Source organism: Pyrus communis, chromosome 4, assembly GCF_041283825.1.
Source record: "Pyrus communis isolate YQ-2024b chromosome 4, ASM4128382v1, whole genome shotgun sequence".
Taxonomy (NCBI): domain Eukaryota; kingdom Viridiplantae; phylum Streptophyta; class Magnoliopsida; order Rosales; family Rosaceae; genus Pyrus; species Pyrus communis.
In genome coordinates this window covers 5,597,207-5,616,377 of record NC_142568.1, presented here as the reverse complement: position 1 = coordinate 5,616,377, position 19,171 = coordinate 5,597,207, and the positions used below count along the sequence as shown (strand labels likewise).

The window sequence follows — 19,171 nt, the reverse complement described above, 5'->3', positions numbered from 1 at the left end:
ATCTGCTAGTTTATGGTATGGTCTGAACAATAAGCTTGTGATGAAATAAAATTAGATTGAGGGTTTTGCCAGCACACGTAATTTGCATTATATATGTAACACAACAAAGTACTTGTAATCTTATCCAAGCAACTACGTAATGTCATCCAAGCAACTATGGCTTCGCAAAGTTGTAATCGTTTTCTTAATTACTTGTTTAATTGGCTTTTAGCTAGATTAGCTATTAGCAGATCGAGCCAGCACTCCTCTCAAACCAAAAACCTTCCCAGAATTGAAAACTGATAGGATCCACTTCGACCTTAACCTGTAGCACAGATAGCAACGGAGTTGGAAGTTTGGGGAAGGAGGAGAAGTATTCTTTAATAAAAAAGATAATGTTAGGAAGACTAAATTCTTTAAACCAAATGATGTAGTTGTAAATTATTAGATTATTGACTAAGTATCGATTAACGTGCTTTTTCTTATTGATGACATGTCTTTTTTTTTTTTTTTTTTTTTTTTTTACTACAAATTTAGTTTAAAATTTCAATCTTCCTAACATAACCATTAATAAAATGACCGTTGGCCAACATAACATAACAACTCCAAACAATCTGTAAGCTGGCAATTACAACTACTTTCCTAAACACCACCAACAAACTCATTATTTAACTAAGTAATAAACTCCTACTGCGATTATGCTAAACTCAATTCATAACATTGCTGGCTTTCCTAAACACTAGCATCGATCTCTCTCATTGCTTCCAGCCCATTGATAACACGCGTAAACAGATGACGACTAGATTCTTTCACAACGAAGAGAAAGGCACTCACAGCAGTGGACTCACAACGGAGAGGACTCTCGCAACCGTATTTGACCGCACCACATTATATCTCACACGAAGGGGGCATCTCCAACCAATATTTATAAACACGACTCTTCACACTGTTTTTAGTTTCTCACATTCCTCTTTATATCAGAAAATCATATTGAATAAGTCAAACCAAAAGAACATACAAAATTAAACACGTGAGAGGCTTGAAAAAGTGTGTATCATTTGCCTTAATTCAATTCATCTGCGCTAAATTAGTAAACATGCCATTAAACGGGAACAATCCTTTTTTATTTTTGCTATTCCTTTGATTAAAATCTTATTCCTTTTTAATTTTTTATCAAGGTCCTTGGGTACTAATAATATCATTAATTATTTCAATAATAATTTTTTTTTTATTTCTAAATATATTCATTTAATGTTAAAAATGTTACAATTAGTATATTTATATTTATGACTAAATTTTTTATCATATATTTTTAGTTTTAGTTTGTACCCATTTTTAATTTATACCAATTTTATTTTCAGTTTTAATTTGTACCCATATATTAATTTCTTTTTGTGCCCATATTTTTTAAAGTTTATTTGTATTTGTACCCATATATTTTTTTATTTGCACTTTTTTTTGCTAAATGTACCCATGTAACATCCCACATCGTCCAGGGGAGTGATCCTTAAATGTATATTCCCATCCCTACCTAGCATGAGGCCTTTTGGGAACTCATTGGCTTCGGGTTCCGTAGGAACTCCGAAGTTAAGCGAGAAGGGGGCTAGAGCAATCCCATGATGGGTGACCCACTGGGAAGTTGCTCGTGAGTTCCCAAAAAACAAAACCGTGAGGGAATGGTAAGCCCAAAGTGGACAATATCGTGCTACGGTGGTGGAGCGGGCCGGGGAAGTGATCCGCCCCGGGCCGGGATATGACAATTGGTATCAGAGCCTAACCCTGGCCGTGGTGTGCCGACGAGGACGTCGGGCCCCTAAGGGGGGTGGATTGTAATATCCCACATTGCCCAGGGGAGTGTTCCTTAAATGTATATTCTCATCCCTACCTAGCACGAGACCTTTTGGGAGCTCACTGCTTCGGGTTCCGTAGGAACTCTAAAGTTAAGCGAGTAGCGCGTGAGAGCATTCCTAGGATGGGTGACCCATCGGGAAGTTCTAGTGTGAGTTCCCAAAAACAAAACCGTGAGGGCGTGGTCGGGACCCAAAGCGAACAATATTGTGCTACGGTGGTGGAGCGGGACCGAGATGTGACAACCCATGCTAATTATATGCACCCATTCATGCAAAACTTTTTAATCTTAAAATGTACTCATTCTTAAATATATCAATTTCTTATATGTAAAATGTACCTTTTTTTTTTTTTTAATACAAAATCTATTCAATTTTTTTCTAATCCATTTTTAAACTTGAATGGGTACATTATTTTGTTTTTGATTTTAAAATGTATCCATGTCAAGTTTAATTGAAGAAATTTACTAATGTTATTAAGCCTAATATTTTTTTTTTCTTCTGATTTTGAAGAATGTACCCATGTTCTGATACAATAATTTTTTTGGTTAATTTTGATGAATGTACCCATGTTTATATACACACACACACACAATAGTATATTTATATTTTAATATTTTTAATCCCACAAATTATGGTTTTTTATTTAAAATCTTATTTATATAAACAACTATAATTTTTAATTTTTAATTTAAAAAATATAGTAACGTACATAGAAATAAATTATCACATTAATTTCAGGGACCTCGATTAAAAATTAAAAACCAACAAGGTTTCAATCAAAGAATATTAATACCTAAGGACCACATCCAAAGTCCCTCTTTTAATATATTGATCGAGTAAAAAAAATCAAGGAACAACTTTAAACATGTTTTGCAAGAGAAAAAGGTGTGCAAGAATTATTTCTCTTTCACAATTATACAATGGAAACTCTTGCCACACGAGCCGGAGAGTAAAATTCAACCAGCCAGTTTAAAGCATCTTAATCATAATTAACAGTTTAGATCGACATTTCCATATATTAAATTTGGTAACAAACCAAAAGTTAAAATATAAGTAAAAACCATTCACCGAATCCCAGTAAAATGAAAAGAAAAGGTAAAAAAAAACGCAGTAACATAGTAATTCGTAGATTCTCACCCACATGAAGCTCAAAGTGCAACCATGGCGAGGGCATGCATGCTCTGCTCATCCAACTCCAAGGCCGGTAACTGTCTTTCTTGAGTCACAGTGTGTCGCAGCAGCCTCAGAGCTCGTTGCAACCTAGTAACTAGCTGCCGATGATGATGATTTGCATCGTCATCCAAACCAGCAGCTGCAATCTGATTGAGCTGGAAAAAGAAGAGCCTCGATGCATGGCTGAATTCGGAGTAGGTTTGACGAAGAAGACTGAAGCTGAAAGAGAGTTTGAGGACAAACGGCCAGATCAACCCAGTCAGCACAGCGCTGCTGTGAGAGGCGGACATGGTGACGACTTTGAGTTTGATGACTGCTACAACTGCCATGTGAAAACCCATCTATATATGTAGAGAGAGAGAGAGAGAGAGACTCTTAATGAGCAAGCTAAGTTGAATCAGAGTGATGAGCTTGAAAAATATTAAAAGGTTTGGGATTATATGGAAAATTAGGTTTTGGTTTTGTTGTCAGCAGCTAGAAGGAGATGAGGAAAGGTTGGTGTCTTTATCAGCATATGTGTCAAATTCCTAAGCACGATGTGTCTTTTCTCTGGGCACCATGTTTGCGCAACTACTCTATCATGGATGATGGTAAAAGAACAAAAGATAAGAGTTTAATTAACTTGTATTTTTATATTTTTTATTCTTGGTGGAGTTGCATTGTGTTTAGAATATCTCCAATTTACTGCGTTTAGTTCAATCCTCTTTTTCCTTTAGAATATTGCTTGGACTAAACTAGCATTGGGAAATTTTCTCTTGTAAATGTTGTTGTCCTACATTTTTATATGGACAATAATTTTTACACTCCCTTTTCACTACTCGCACTCTTTTGTTTCAAACATTAAATTAATAAATTAAAAGAGAATCATTGGCCAAAATTAAGAGTTGTATTATATAAGGTTAAAATGTAGTGTGAAAATCACTTGCGTTATACATAGTTGTTTTGCCACAAATTTTCCAAAGATATTTTTGAGAAACCCTATCCTGAACAATAATATAATCTCAACACACATAAAAAAAGGAAGAAAAACGAAGTCTTTTTTTTTTTTTTTTTTTTTTTAAGTGCAACGATATATCTTACATTAAGAAGAGGGAGAAATTCGGCTAAACCATATAGTGGACAACCTAATTTAGTACCGAATTCGTCATTTACGAGATTCAAACATAAGACCTCTTACTTATAAGTGAAGAGAAATATCACCAGGCCGTAGTACTGAGTGACTTTTAGAGTTATACTTATACTATTATTTAAGTAGGGATTTTATTTGTTTTTTGGGTCGTATACTTTTCTAGTTGGATTTTATGAGCCACTTTGCATGCAGGATGACAACCGTTGAATCATCATAATGCACATGAAGTTACGAACTGAGGGGACCTACATGGCTGTGCATAGGAAATTTCCAGGAACTTTCTCTCCATCATTATGGCCTCGTGATCTGTGGAGATATTGTATAGAATTCTTGGGCAGCAATGCATACATTGAAATCTTTGGGAGCATTATGTTATATATATATATATATATATATTATATTATATTTTTCTCATAAATTCGGGACACAATCTTATATACAAATTAAGATATGATCAACTATTTGGGTTCAACATTCAACATTGTACACTACTTATACCACTGATATTGTTTCAACTCACATCTTATTAGTTGTAGGGTTTTGTGGAGCCAAAAATAATTTCAAAAAAATCCTAGAGCTAACACATAGATTTTTTTTTTTTTTTTTTCCAATTGACGGAATTGCCTTTATTAAAGACATATTCTTTTACTCAAGGAAGCACAATCAAGGATTCTAATATTTAGGATATTATTAATTAACTTTAATAATATCAACAAGGATTGCCATTGAGTACTACAATCTGGTGGTATTTCTCTTCAATTGAAAGAAAGAGATCTTAGGTTCGAGTCTCGTGGATGGCGAATTAAATACCAAATTAGGCTACCCATTATGTAATTTAGCCGAACTCTCCCTCCCTTTAGATCCTTGATACTACAATGCTCCATATAAATACCTTATTCTACACACTTCTCAAGTAAGTTAAAGTGAACTCTATACAACTCAATCCTAAATCTCTCCTTTTTTTTTTATAGAGAAACTGACTTAGGCATCGTAGGTTCATTGGCTAAAACTCCCCTTTTATTGGGCGCATGGCTTTGGCTGTAACTAAATGTGTCTAATTTGTTTGTAGGTACAATTTCATCTAATCCGTGATGACGAAATTTTGCTACAGCAAATGGGTGCTTCATTAAGAAATTGATTCAAATCTCAAAGAAGTTCTTGCAATTCTCTTCAAATTTCTATCTTTTTGAATTTTTGTAATATACCCAATCTTCGAATTTTTTAATTCCTTGATTCATGTGCCCTAGAGAAAGGAAAGCTTGGTTAGGAATTTCGAAACTATGACGAACAACACTCCCGACATGCCTAGATTTGGACCAAACAATTAAAACCATGGTGTGGCCCCAACCCCATGCCACTGTTCTTCATGGTTGAGCACAGAGGCTGGGCTGGGCAGCCTCTGCCACCAACAACATTAGCAATTGCAGCAATAGCAACCCAGAATAGGGCTTAAACGCTGGGTTTGTTTCCTAGCCCACGGCCACGTTGCGTCACCATCTGCTACAAACCAAAAGTCAGGATCGAACCAAACAAGCTGTTGAAAAGTAAATTGCTTACTAATTTCTTGTTAGTAAATGATTTACCTACTAGATTTTCTATTTTGTCATTTTGTGAAACTGTTTTCTATTGAGATAGCTTGAGCTCTTATGCCAAAGTGTAGGACATAGATCAGTTTTCATTTTCAATGGCTCATATGCCTTGTAATTGCCATGTGTCATAATCACAATGGCTTATGTATTTGAATGGTGATGATAACTGATGTAAGGGATGAATGAATATATGAAAGTGGAGCATCATTCTGCAACAGTTAGAATGTTGCAGCTGCGAAATATTCTCTCTGACTCTCTATCTAGCTTCTTCTTTTTCATTCTTCTTGCTCCATTCGAAATCCAAGTGATCAGATCAATGGTAAATTACTAAAATCTCAACATGGTATCGCGAGCCTAGGTTTTATCTAGAATCGGGGCGCTAGATCTGTGAGTGATATGCTCGGAAATCCAACGTGAAATTTTCGACTAAGTTCATCGATTCAGGTCTCAAATGCTGGGTCAGGTAGTAATGATCTTTAGGATCCAATATTCAATGGTGACAACAATGAATTTTGGAAGATCCAAATGAGAACTATTTTCAAATCGCATGGAATCTGGGATTTAGTCGAAAAGGGTCTTCAAATACCAGAATCGAAGGCTAAAAAGGTTGAAGATGAAGGCTCATCAGATTTAGATAAAGCTTCCCTGAGTGATAAGCTAATAAAGAATGCTAAGGCGCTGGGTATCATCCAATAAGCTGTTTCGGAGGATATTTTTCCCAAAATCTTGAATGAGAATACCTTAAATGGCGTTTGGGATATTTTACACCACGAATTTCATGGTGATAAACTAGTGAGATCCATCAAACTACAGGTCTACGCCGAGATTTCGAGTACACGAGGATGAAGGATGATGAAACCTTGTCTGTGTATCTTACTCATCTTCTCGCTCAAGATGGTGAACCAAATGAAAGGGTATGGAGAAGATTTACCAAGAGAGCGTTTGGTTCAAAAATTGCTCATAAGCTTGACCAAAGAATTTGATCTTGTTTGTTATGTGATCAAACAAACTAAGGATATTGAAACTATTGAGGTACAATAGGTTATTGCTACATTGAGAGGATTTGCACAGCGCCTTGATAGGTATGCTAAGAGTACCACTGAGAAAGTTTTCAGTAGTATGAGTGTAAATCCAAGGGGGACTCAGTCAAATCCCTCTTTTGGTAACTCTAAACCAAAGAAGAACTGGAAATCGAAGGGAAAGAAATGGAACCCTAAACCTTAGAATCTTGCTAATCAAGGTGGCAAGTATGATAATCTGATCAGGCTAAGGGAAAATACAAGCATTGTGATAAGCTACACTATGGTGAATGTTGGTTTAAAGGGAAGCCAAAATGCCATGGATGCAATCGTTTTGGTCATCTCATCAAGGACCATGATCAACCAAACAAGGCTGGAAAGCTTAAACTTTGCAAATTAGGTAACAGAATCTGCAACCATGTTTTATGCCTATCATTCTGCTACTATTGGAAAAAATATGAACATATGGTATGTAGACACTGCATGTAGTAATCATATGACCTCTCATGAATCCTTGCTTATTGATGTTGATAAAAATGTGAAGTGTAGAGTTAAAATAGGCACGGGAGATTTAGTGCAGTCAATAGGAAAATGTACCTTGGTTATAGAAATGAAGGGTGTGACTAGATATATTAAAGAGGTTATGATTGTACTTGGATTGGATGAGAATTTGTTAAGGGTAGGGCAGATGGTAGAGCATGGTTATTGGCTTGTGTTTGGTGATTACATGGTTGATATATATGGAGATAGACATATGGAAGATTTGATTGCAAGTGTTCCAATGAAAGGAAATAGATGATTTCCGTTAAGTTTGGAATATGTCAATCCTTACATGGCTAATAAAGCAACTGTTGAATAGTCATCTTGGTTGTGGCATATAAGATATGGACATCTAATGAGGTAGTGCAATTCTCTATTCCTTGGAATGATAATGGAAGATCAAGGATATCTGAGCTTGATTAAGAATAAAGTGACTCACCTCAGTCTATGCAATCTCCTCTAAGATCACAAACAACTAAAGACATCCAAGCATCTCAGGAATCTAGTTCACTTGGTTCTTCAGTCTCAATCTCAAAAACCTATGATCATACTCCACAGAAATGGAATAATTTGAGTGATGTATATGCTCAATGTAAGATGAGCATTATTGAACCTAAAGATTTCAGTGAGGCAATCAAAGATGAAGCTTGGAAAAAGGCTTTGATAGAAGAGATGTTGATGATAGAAAAGAACTCTACTTGGGAGTTAGTTGATAGGCCATGCAACAAACCAATTATGGGAGTGAAGTGGGTCTACAAAACAAAGCTGAATCTTAATGGTTCCATTCAAAAACACAAAGCTGGACTTGTAGCCAAGGGCTACACACAAAAACCTAGGGTTGACTTCAATGAAACCTTTGCTTCTGTGGTAAGGTTAGATACCATCAGGACACTCATTGCACTAACTACACATAAAGGTTGGAAACTATGACAATTGGATGTTAAATCATCTTTTCTGAATATTATTCTCGAGGAAGAGGTATATGTGGACCAACCTGATGGTTTTGTGATTAAAAGGACAAAGTGTATAGGCTGAGAAATGCCCTCTATGGTCTAAAACAGGCACCAAGGGCCTGGTATAGTGAAATTGACACATACTTAATTCACTGTGGCTTTCATAGAAGCTCAAGTGAAGCAACAAGGAAGGTGTTGGTACTTTGATTGTGTCAATCTATGTTGATGATATAATGTACACAGGGAGTAGTGCAGAAATGATGCAAGAATTCAAGGCTAAGATGATGTGCAAATATGAGATGTCAGATTTGGGTTTACTTCATCATTTCCTTGGAATGGGGGTAACTCAAACTGAAGGGAGTATATTTATACACTAGAAAAAAAAAATATGCTCTGACTCTCTTAGATAAATTTAGGCTCAAAGACTGCAAGCCAGTGAGCACTTCATTGGTTGCAACTGATAAACTGAGAAGAAAGGATGGAAGTTAACCTGTAGATGAGTGTTTATACAGGAAAATTGTTGGGAGCCTTTTGTACTTAACAGCAACTAGGCCAGATATTATGTTCTTTGCTAGTTTGCTTGCACGATTTATGCACAAGCGTTCTAAGAAGCACTATGGAGCTGCTAAAAGAGTCCTAAGGTATATCCAAGGAACAATTGACTTTAGGATTGAATATGTGGTTGGAAAGTCTGCTCTATTAATTGGTTATTGTAATAATGACTGGAGTGGATCTGAGAAGGATATGAAAAGCACCTCAGGGTATGCTTTTTCATTTAGGAGTGGAGCATTCTCATGGGCTTCGGTTAAGCAGCACAGTGTAGCACTTTCAACTGCACAAGCTGAGTATGTTAGTGCAGCTGAAGCACCTCTCAGGTCATTTGGCTTAGGTTTGTGCTCAAGAACTTTGGAGAAGAGCAAGCCGCTGCAACTTCCCTATTCTGTGACAATACATCAGCTATTGCCATGTCTAAGAATCCAGTGTTTCATCAAAGGACCAAGCACATTGGCAGGAAGTTTCATTTCATTAGAGATGCAATTCAAGAAGGAGTGGTCAATTTGATTTACTGCAAGAGTGAAGAACATATTGCAGACATTTTTACCAAGGTTCTTCCCAAGGATAGATTCAACTATTTGAAAAGCTTGATTGGTGTGAAATCAGTTAGCAATTTAGAAGGGAGCGTTGAAAAGTAAATTGCTTACTAATTTCTTGTTAGTAAATGATTTACCTAGTAGATTTTCTATTTTGTCATTTTGTGAAATTGTTTTTTGTTGAGATAGCTTGAGCTCATATGCCAAGTGTAGGACTTAGATCAGTTTTCATTTTCAATGGCTCACATGCCTTGTAATTGCCATGTGTCATAATCACAATGGCTTATGTATTTGAATGGTAATGATAACTGATGTAAGGGATGAATGAATAAATGAAAGTGGAGCATCATTCTGCAACGGTTAGAATGTTACAACTGTGAAATATTCTCTTTGACTCTCTCTTTCTAGCTTCTTCTCTTTCATTCTTCTTGCTCCCTTCAAAATCCAAGTGATCATATCAATGGTAAATTACTAAAATCTCAACACAGGCCCAGGTGTCTCAATTCCCAGGAGTCCAACATGTAGTGCCCCAAGACCACGAAGGTTGACTCGTGTCCGAACTCGGATCCGCGCCCCAGTGACCGACCTGGTCAAGTAAACCAGTCCAACACCAGGTAGTTGAACCAAAGTTTTCACGCCATTTTTCTGTGGATTTAAGCCAACCCTGCTGAAGTTTCGTGTCTGATGTCCACTACACTTCCACCACTCGCGGAGATGCCTATTAACCTAGCTCCTCCACTCCAAATGGCAATCCAAATCTAAATCATGTCTGATGTCCACTACACTTCCACCACTCGCGCATTCTTGACAAGGTATCCTGAAGAAGGACAATAGTGAATGATGATATTTCTTCAAAGGCATTTCAACTTGATCAATGCTGTAGATGAAATGCTTGTTTTCAGATAAAAGATATTGCTGCAAAAAACTTTCAGAGGATATGCTAAGCGTATGAAATATTGTCGGATGAGAATAAAAGGAAGATATATGACATTTATGGGATATAAGTGTTGACTTCTGGTTTGGAACTGTTAAAGAACTAGAACTTCGGATGCTAAAGAGTGCAAAAGTTTGAGAGAATGTTCATACAAGAAACAAGTAATCAGAAAAATAAGCAACAAAATATTCCACGTCTAACAACCCTAGACTGTTGGGGTTCTCCTAAAGGTTAGGTCAAACGCTAACTATATTCCCTGACAAATAGGGATTATACGAACATAAGCAAATTAACTAGATAAATCAAATAAAACTAATGGATAATTATCCAACTGGACTTGGGACAAAACTGAATGAAGCAGAAGAGTTAAAGGAAGAACTGGAGAGGCTGCGGAAAATGAAAGAACAAGAGAAGGTCGCAGCACATTTCCGACCTGGTACAATATTGGCCTATATGTCTTCGCCGCACTTTCTACATGGCCATGGACTCATGAGGGTATAGCTCAGTTCCAGTCTATTTATTATCTTTTTCTCCCTTCATTTAATCAATCGTCTTCAATATAATATATCATTACTTTAGCTAGTAAGACTTTTGATGCCTAGGGAGAAATTTAAATTGAATTTAGAGAGAGACAAGGGATTCAAGAACAAGTTTGAAGTTTCAATGTTTTGGAGAGACAAGGGAAGCAAGAATTAAGGGAAAGGAAAACATGGAACATTTTATGTAGGAAAAATTAGACAATTGATGCGCACTTGGTTCATTCGGTTTCAACACATTTTTAAAACCTTTGAATTGCATACCTATCCGAGACCTATGTTTATACATCTCTAAAACCAAGTTTGCGCCTTATAGTTGAAGGGATCATATTTAACAAGCTGGTTTTGGTCAGCTTCTTGGTCCATCTGTTTTATTCTATTTTATTCTTTTCAACAGACTCAACGGGAAATTGATGTTTTCTGGGTTTGATAATTTGATTCTTTAGCCCAAAGTTTTATGGCGATACAATTATAGCTTTGGTGGATGACTTCAAAATTACGCCAATTCCATATTCCCTCCTATGTTTTTTCAGAATAAATATAAAATCTTTGATATTATTCATACTAGCCTTGCAAATATTAAAATTTGTTTACTAATTGCCTGTTGTTTAGAGTTCACTTAAGATATAATATTTTTTTCTTTTATACAGTATCTTTTGGAAATTTGAGTTGCATCGCGGGGGCCAAAAGTTAATTATTCCTGTAAGTATTATCTGTTTTGATTATGTTATTCTTCTTTACATCTCTTTCTATTCATAATTTGTTAGAATGTGAATTATATTTAGACTCGGGAGCATACATTAAACGAACGAGTTTCTATTTGGTCTTGTGCTTGTAACTTGAAAGTAGTCATTAAAAGAATGAGAACTGTATGTTCCATGCTCGACTGTTTTTATCTGGATCCTAAAGTAACTACGGAAAAGTGATTTTGTACATCCATCTGGTGGCCAAGTTTTCAAATTTCTGTCCTCCTCCCACTATTTATTTTTTCATGGCGTAAGAGATTGATATGCAATTGATTTTTATTTACTCAAGAGGTGGAGCCACCAATTTATAGTTACAGAAGTATCCTAATATGGTTCCTACAATCAAGCTAAGTCAACTACAAATAAGGAAACAAGTCATTTACAATATTGATAGATACTACATTCCATTCTTAGCTCGATCTCCTTCAACACTCCCCCTCAAGTTGGAGTGTATGTTTATAACACTCAACTTGCCAAGGAGAACTTCAAACTGTGTCGAGCTTAATGGCTTAGTGAACAAATCAGCCGGCTGGTTTTCAGTTCGAATATGAGCTGTCCTAATCATCCCTTGTTGAATCTTCTCTCGAACCAGGTGGCAATCTATCTCTATGTGTTTGGTTCTCTCATGAAACACCGGATTCGATGCTATGTGTATAGCCGCCTGATTGTCACAGAATAAAGTTACGGGCTGTGTGTGATCAACTCCCAAATCCTTCAAAATATTCTTCAACCATGTGATCTCGCAGCAAGTGGTAGCCATCGAACGATACTCAGCTTCTGCACTTGAACGCGATACTGTCGTCTGTTTCTTAGTCTTCCAAGAAACCGGTGCTTGCCCAAGTAAAATGCAGTATCCCGTGATTGATCTCCTTGTGTCTTTGCAACGTGCCCAATCTGCATCACAAAATGCCCGCAATTGAAGTGATCCTGTAGATGGGAGCATAATACCTTGACCCGGTGTATGCTTAATATACTTAAGCACTTTATGGGCTGCTTCCAAATGCGGTTGCCGTGGCTTGTCCATAAACTGGCTTAGCACATGCACGGCGTAAGTCAGGTCCGGCCTAGTTATGGTCAAATATATCAATCTTCCAACCATTCTGCTGTATGCCGAAGCATCATCTAATAACCTTCCATTGGATTGTGTGAGTGATAAATATTGTTCCATAGGGAACCGAGAAGGTTTGACCCCTAAGAATCCAGCATCATCCAAAATCTCCAAGGCATATTTACGTTGTGACAAGCTGATTCCATGCCGTAACCTGGCAACTTCGATGCCAAGGAAATACTTCAGCTGTCCCAAATCCTTAAGCTTGAATTGGTTGGCTAAGAATAATTTCGTGTTCTCTATATCCTCCAAATTGTTCCCTGCCAATATAACATCATCAACATATACGAGTAATACCAGGAGGTTGCCTTGACGACTTCGGACGAACAGAGAGTAGTCGGATCGTGACTGTTGGAATCCCGCAGCTTTGAGGGCAGTAGACAACTTGATAAACCACTGCCTAGATGCCTATTTTAAACCGTACAATGACTTGTGCAATTTACAGACTCGATGCTCCCCCTTTCGTCCGAAACCGGGAGGCAAAGATATGAACACCTCCTCATTAAGATCACCATTCAAAAACGCGTTGTTCACATCCAATTGGTGGAGATGCCAGCCACGCAGAAAGGCCACACTAAGCAGGACACGGACTGTCACCAGTTTGGCAACGGGAGCAAAAGTCTCCCAGTAATCAATTCCTTCAACTTGACTGTATCCCTTTGCCACTAAGCGGGCTTTGTAGCGTTCGACCGTACCATCAGCCTTCAATTTCACCTTATACACCCACTTACAGCCGATCGGCCGTTTATGAGGTGGCAACGACACCAAGCTCCAAGTCTCATTGGCCTGCAAGGCATCAATCTCAGATGTCATGGCGGCACGCCACTGTGAGTGTTGGACGGCCTGAGAGAAACTGGTAGGTTCTTTAAGAAGGGTAAGTGTAGCAAGATATGTTTTGTGGGTGTGAGATATATGATCATAAGACAAGGAATGAGAAAGTGGGTGAGCCGTACCTGAACAAGCGACCAAGTTCGTTGATGACGATGGTGCGGTCCTTGAAGGGAGGCTAGTCTCGAGTTGAAAGTCCTGCAAATAGGCAGGCGGCCGAGTGGAGCGACCGCCGCGGCGCGGAACTGGGGTGAAAGGTTGGGGGGACGGAGCAGGGAGGTCGACAATGGGGGAAAGGGGTAAAGGGGACGTGGGTGGAGAGGTGGGTGTGGTGGGTGTGGTGGGGGAAGAGACAGGGGAAGGTAAGGGTAAATCCGTAGGTGGGTTGAGTGAAGGGGACTCGGGTGGGCCAGTGGGTAGAGGTGGCCCAGCAAGAGGGGAAGGCAGGTCCATGTCGAAATGGAAAGTGGGTAAAGTGGGCGGATTAGTGGACGCAGCGGAGGAGTGAGGAAGTAAGAAAGGAAAGGTATTTTCAAAGAAACTCACATCACGAGAAATAAGGACCTTTTGTTGACTAAGATCGAAAACGCGATATCCTTTTTGACCATGGGGATATCCCAGAAAAATGCACCGAGAGGCTCTTGGATCAAATTTAGAACGATTTTGGGTATGGGTAGAAGTAAAATATAAGCAACCAAAAACACATAAATGGGAATAATTTGGGGAGCGGTTAAATAATTTCTCATATGGGGTTTTGCCACCAAGGAGAGGAGTAGGGGTTCGATTTATGAGATAGGCGGATGTGAGAATGGCGTCCCCCCAAAAACGAGGTGGAAGTCCAGCCTGAATAAGCAAGGCACGCGCCATATTTAACAGGTGTCTATGTTTTCTTTCAGCAACCCCATTTTGTTGTGGAGTGTTGACACAACTAGTTTGATGGATTATCCCTTTATCCGCATAGAAGTTCCCAAGTTTGAATTCAGGGCCATTGTCACTATGTATGATCTTAATTAGAGAATCAAATTGGGTGGCAATCAAATTGATGAAATTAACTAGAAGAGTCCTAGCATCAGACTTGTGTTTCATAAGGTAAATCCAAGTGCATCGAGTGTAGTCGTCAACAATAGTAAGAAAATATTTGGCACCCGAAATGGAAGCAATTTTATAACCACCCTATATATCAATATGAATTAAATCAAAACAAGAATGAGTAGTAATTGAACTTGAAGGAAAAGGAAGTTTGGTTTGTTTAGCCAAAGGACAAATTGCACACTTGTCAGTATCACAAGAGGCTTGTTTAAAATTGGAAAAAGAGAATAATGGAAGAACTCTGGAAGATGGGTGTCCAAGACGTTGGTGCCAAAGGGTTGGGTTGGATTTTTGTGCCTGATTGCATGTTCCTTTCTTGGTGTGATCGAGATAGTAGAGGCCCTCCCGTTCAATTCCCGTCCCAATCATCATTCCCGAACGTAGGTCCTGTATAATACAAAATTGGTTCAAAAAGATGGTTATACAAGATGAATCGGCTAACTTGCTAATTGAAATTAAATTCAATTTGAAATATGGGACACACAAAACGTTCTCAAGGATGAGATTGGGGGACAAGATGACTTTGCCAATGTGGGTCACTTAGGCCACAGACCCATTTGGCATTTCTACAGTGTGATTAGTGACCGGCCTTGAAGTAGAAAACAGGTTGGGATCATAGATCATATGGTCCGTGCAGCCACTGTCTAAAATCCATGTACCCTGTTTGCCATTAGAGTTGAGTGAAAAAGCTTTACCTGAAAGTTCTTCATGGGTTGTGGAATTACCAACATGATTAGCGGAGGAAGACTTGCTTTGCAGCACACTCAATATTTGTTTGCATTCTTCAGCAGTGAATGGAAATTTCATCTCCTTCCTCTCCGTCAGACATGTTGCTGCTTGGTTCCCTTTGGAAATCACGATACCATGATCAGCCTCAGCCTCAGCCGCTACCTTCTTCTTGCGGCAATAGTCGGCCGTATGACCCTTCCATCCGCAAAATGCACATTTTAGGTGTGCACGGCAATTCTTGGCAGTGTGGTTTGTTTTGTTGCACTTGGTGCACTTCAACTCACCCTTTTCTCCTTCGGTTTCACGGCTGGATCTCCTCACGGCAAACACGGCCGCATCTGGTTGTGCCTGAGCTTTATTCGCTGTTACTTCCGATTGTTTTTCATGTCGTAGTACAAGAGAGTATGCTTTGTTCACGGTTGGTAAAGGATCTTGCAGTAAAGTGTTGCTACGAACACTTGCATATGATTCACTGAGACCCATAAGAAACTTCATGGTCTTCTGCGTGTCCAAGTATGCAGCCACTTCCTTGACCGATCCACAGGTGCAGATCGGGAAGGTGCACAAAGCATCACGTTCGTCCCATAATCCCTTCAATTTCGTGAAGTAAGATCCCACAGACATACTTCCCTGCACACAATCATGAATCTCATTCTCGATATTGAACAGTTGAACCACGTTCACATGTGAGAATCTCTCCTGCAATTCCAGCCACATCTGCCTAGCATTCTTGCAATTAATCACGCTGCTGGCGATGTCTTTCGACATCGACCCTAGCAGCCAAGTTTGGACCAAGTTATTGCAGTGATTCCACTGCTGCCATTCAGTTGGATCCTGTCCATTCGGCTCCACGATCGAACCGTCCACGAGTCCGATTTTGTTCTTGACCGTTAAGGCCATAGTCATGGATTGTCTCCATGTGCTGTAATTATCTTCGACCAAGGGCTGCGGCACAAGGATAGCACCGGGTTGGTCTGAATGATGAAGGTATAGTTGGTGATTGGGATTATCCCACTTGGTTCCCGAAGCCGTGCCTGATGGTTTGTTCTCTGCCATGGAGGTCGGCTAGGGTTTTGTTGTGTTGCCCAGATCAATGCTCTAGTACCATGTAAGAGATTGATATGCAATTGATTTGTATTTACTCAAGAGGTGGAGCCACCAATTTATAGTTACAGAAGTATCCTAATATGGTTCCTACAATCAAGCTAAGTCAACTACAAACAAGGAAACAAGTCATTTACAATATTGATAGATACTACATTCCATTCTTAGCTCGATCTCCTTCAACACATGGTCATTTGATGTTGTGTTTCCATGGTCTTGTGTGATTTAGCATCTAAGATCGGTGGCATCATTAGTTGATAGTATATTAGTTTATCTGCATAGTTCCGCTGCGAACACTTTGCATTTTTAATCCAAAACTTCTTGGCGATAGATCAACTATTAGTAGGAAGAAAGAGTCTTTGCTTCTCTTTGAAAGCGGACTTCTTGAATATAAAAGGGACGTACGAAAGAAAAGATTGAAGCTCATGATCTAGGAGGATCTCAACAGATTATTAAGTTATAATAAATAATTTAATAATTAAATTAATTATTAAAATAACCTAAAGATTTGGGGTTTTCACTTTGTCCGTTCAAAACCGTTCTAAACTAAGGGCTTTTATTTGTTCGACATTTAAATCCATACAAAATGTTTGGCTTAAAAAAAAATTCCTTATTTATTTAGTTATTTTAGCAATCAAACCTTGTATAACCTAGTTATTTATTGAAATGAATCAAGCAGAATTCTTTCCTTTGTTTCTCCAAAAGTTCAAGTTTCCCTCTCATATTAAACAAGTCTCATTCAAAGAGAAGTGCGACTCTTTACTCCTAAAGATTAGGAATTAATAGTTCTATCATCAACAAGTTTTGGATCAAGTGGTATCTGAGCACAAAATCCGAAAAAGGTGACGGTGGTTAATGGTCTTGACACACGACCGACTAAAAGCTTTGGCTGAAGATCTTGGTGGTCCTTTGCCTTTGCATTGAAAGCCAAGATCAAAGAAGGGAAAAGACAAACATGAAACATCTGGCGGAGAGGAACGAATCACCAGACTTGAACAAGAAGTCCAAACTTTGACATAGTGAGTTGCTAAACTTGTTAATGGCTTTAAGTCTAGAAAGCCCGTTGGTGCATCCACTTCACATGAGATTCATTGGAAGCTTAAGAAGAGGATGTATAAGGAGACAGAAGACGATGATGACAACAATCCTGAAACAGAGGATAAATAAGAAGAATCATCGAGTAAGAATAAAACTCCCATAGATACCTTAAAATTTGATTTTAAGGTTGATATCCATGTTTAAAGAGAGGATGTTGATGTAGAAAAGTTAGACAATTGGATTGATATCTTATAAATTTACTTCACTATGTACCAATACTCCAACTCTCAGGGGATCAAATTTGCAAGCTTAAAACTAACAAGTCATGCCCTTACATACCGAAAATAGTATGATATATCTTATTTGAATTGGAAGGAATTTAGGTTGATTTTGAGAAAACAATGCCATTCAATTGGCTACGAAGAAGAAAGATGGTACAAGTGGCACCACTTCCGACAAAGGTTCGGGCAAACTGTCCAAGAGTATACTACTGAGTTTCATAACCTAGCTATGGTCTTGGACATCAATGTTGATGACTACGATGTGTTCATTAAGTATACTGGAGGTCTTGCCAAATGCCAAGTACATACGGAAAGAAATAAAATTGTTCACCGTAGAAACTATTGAAGAAGCTACTGTAAGGTCATCGCCATCAAGGGCTAAAACAAAAGAGCTGACATGAAAGATGACAAACAAAAACTTGGCAGTAATTTGATTGGAGGAAAAAGGGGAAGGAAAACAAGGAAAGTCCAACGCGACAGAACTATTGTCATCATTGTCAAACAAGTAGACACACCACAGACAAGTGTTGGATACCTCACCCTGAGTTGCGATCGAAGCAGGTGAAAAACAACCAGGGGAGATGAAAAAAAAGGCTGCCTTGATTATGCATCAGGCAAAAGAGTTTCCAGAGCTGAGGCAGCCTGATGCTACTCTTGACCTTATGACCAAACCAACAGATGTTGTAGATTCCCATAGCCGTTAAGAGTGGTTTCATTTGACTATCCAAGTCAAACAAATTCTTGTGCATGCCATTATTGATCTAGGAAATCAAAAGAATCTCGGAGGCCTTAGTAAGGAAGATTGGGCTTAAAGACAACAGCTCACCGAAAACTTTACCCATTGATATGGAAATTACAAAGCAATGTACCTTCAAGTTTGCAATCTCTAATTATATCGATGAAGTGACATGCGAAGTGGTTCTTTGGACGTATGCCAAGTCATATTGGGTGGTCTATATTTATAAAACTGTGCTGCAGTTCACTACAAGAAGCTTCGTAATTATTGCTTAGTGAAGGATATATGGGAAGGAGTTCCACATTAATACTTCCAAGCCTTAATCTACAGATAATCTCTTTACCGCTAACCAAGCCAAGAGATTACTTAATTCATCATTTTGCTAATGTTTCGACCTCAAAACCAGAATTCAAAAGATGTTACTTTGACTACATTTTTATCTCCCACAAAAATTTTCAAAATTGAGAATGAGATCCATTTGGTTAGAGATTCACCTCTACCAAACTTGGGTTTGTATTGCACTTCTCTAACGGAATCAGAAGAGATCAAGAAGCAGATCCAAGAACTTCTTCAGCAAGGAGTTATGAAACCTAGTTATTCACCAAGTGGTTCGCCAGTGTCATTTGTGCCCAAGAAGGATGGAGGCTGGCAAATGTGTATTGAATTAGGGCACTTAACAAAATAACCATCAAGAATCAGTATCCATTATCGAGGATTGA

At 38.4% G+C, this 19,171-nt stretch overlaps 2 protein-coding genes and 1 long non-coding RNA gene across 3 annotated transcripts; 1 reads left to right on the top strand and 2 right to left on the bottom strand.

Moving 5' to 3' along the window:
* Positions 1 to 161: 161 nt before the first annotated feature.
* LOC148697351 (uncharacterized) lies at positions 162 to 1,167 on the bottom strand. Its single transcript, XR_015961516.1, has 2 exons — positions 814 to 1,167; positions 162 to 304 (listed from the first exon to the last, which is right to left on the bottom strand). It is a non-coding gene; the product is annotated as an uncharacterized LOC148697351 (long non-coding RNA).
* A 6,709-nt stretch (positions 1,168 to 7,876) lies between these two features.
* Positions 7,877 to 9,294, top strand: LOC148697350 (uncharacterized). Its single transcript, XM_088693214.1, has 2 exons — positions 7,877 to 8,151; positions 8,745 to 9,294. The coding sequence occupies exons 1-2, from the start codon at positions 7,877 to 7,879 to the stop codon at positions 9,292 to 9,294; spliced, it is 825 nt and encodes a 274-aa protein (XP_088549340.1).
* A 5,619-nt stretch (positions 9,295 to 14,913) lies between these two features.
* LOC137728110 (uncharacterized) lies at positions 14,914 to 16,349 on the bottom strand. The gene is made up of 2 exons (XM_088691982.1): positions 15,260 to 16,349; positions 14,914 to 14,951 (listed from the first exon to the last, which is right to left on the bottom strand). Exons 1-2 carry the CDS (start codon positions 16,347 to 16,349, stop codon positions 14,914 to 14,916), a joined length of 1,128 nt encoding a protein of 375 aa, XP_088548108.1.
* Positions 16,350 to 19,171: the final 2,822 nt, after the last annotated feature.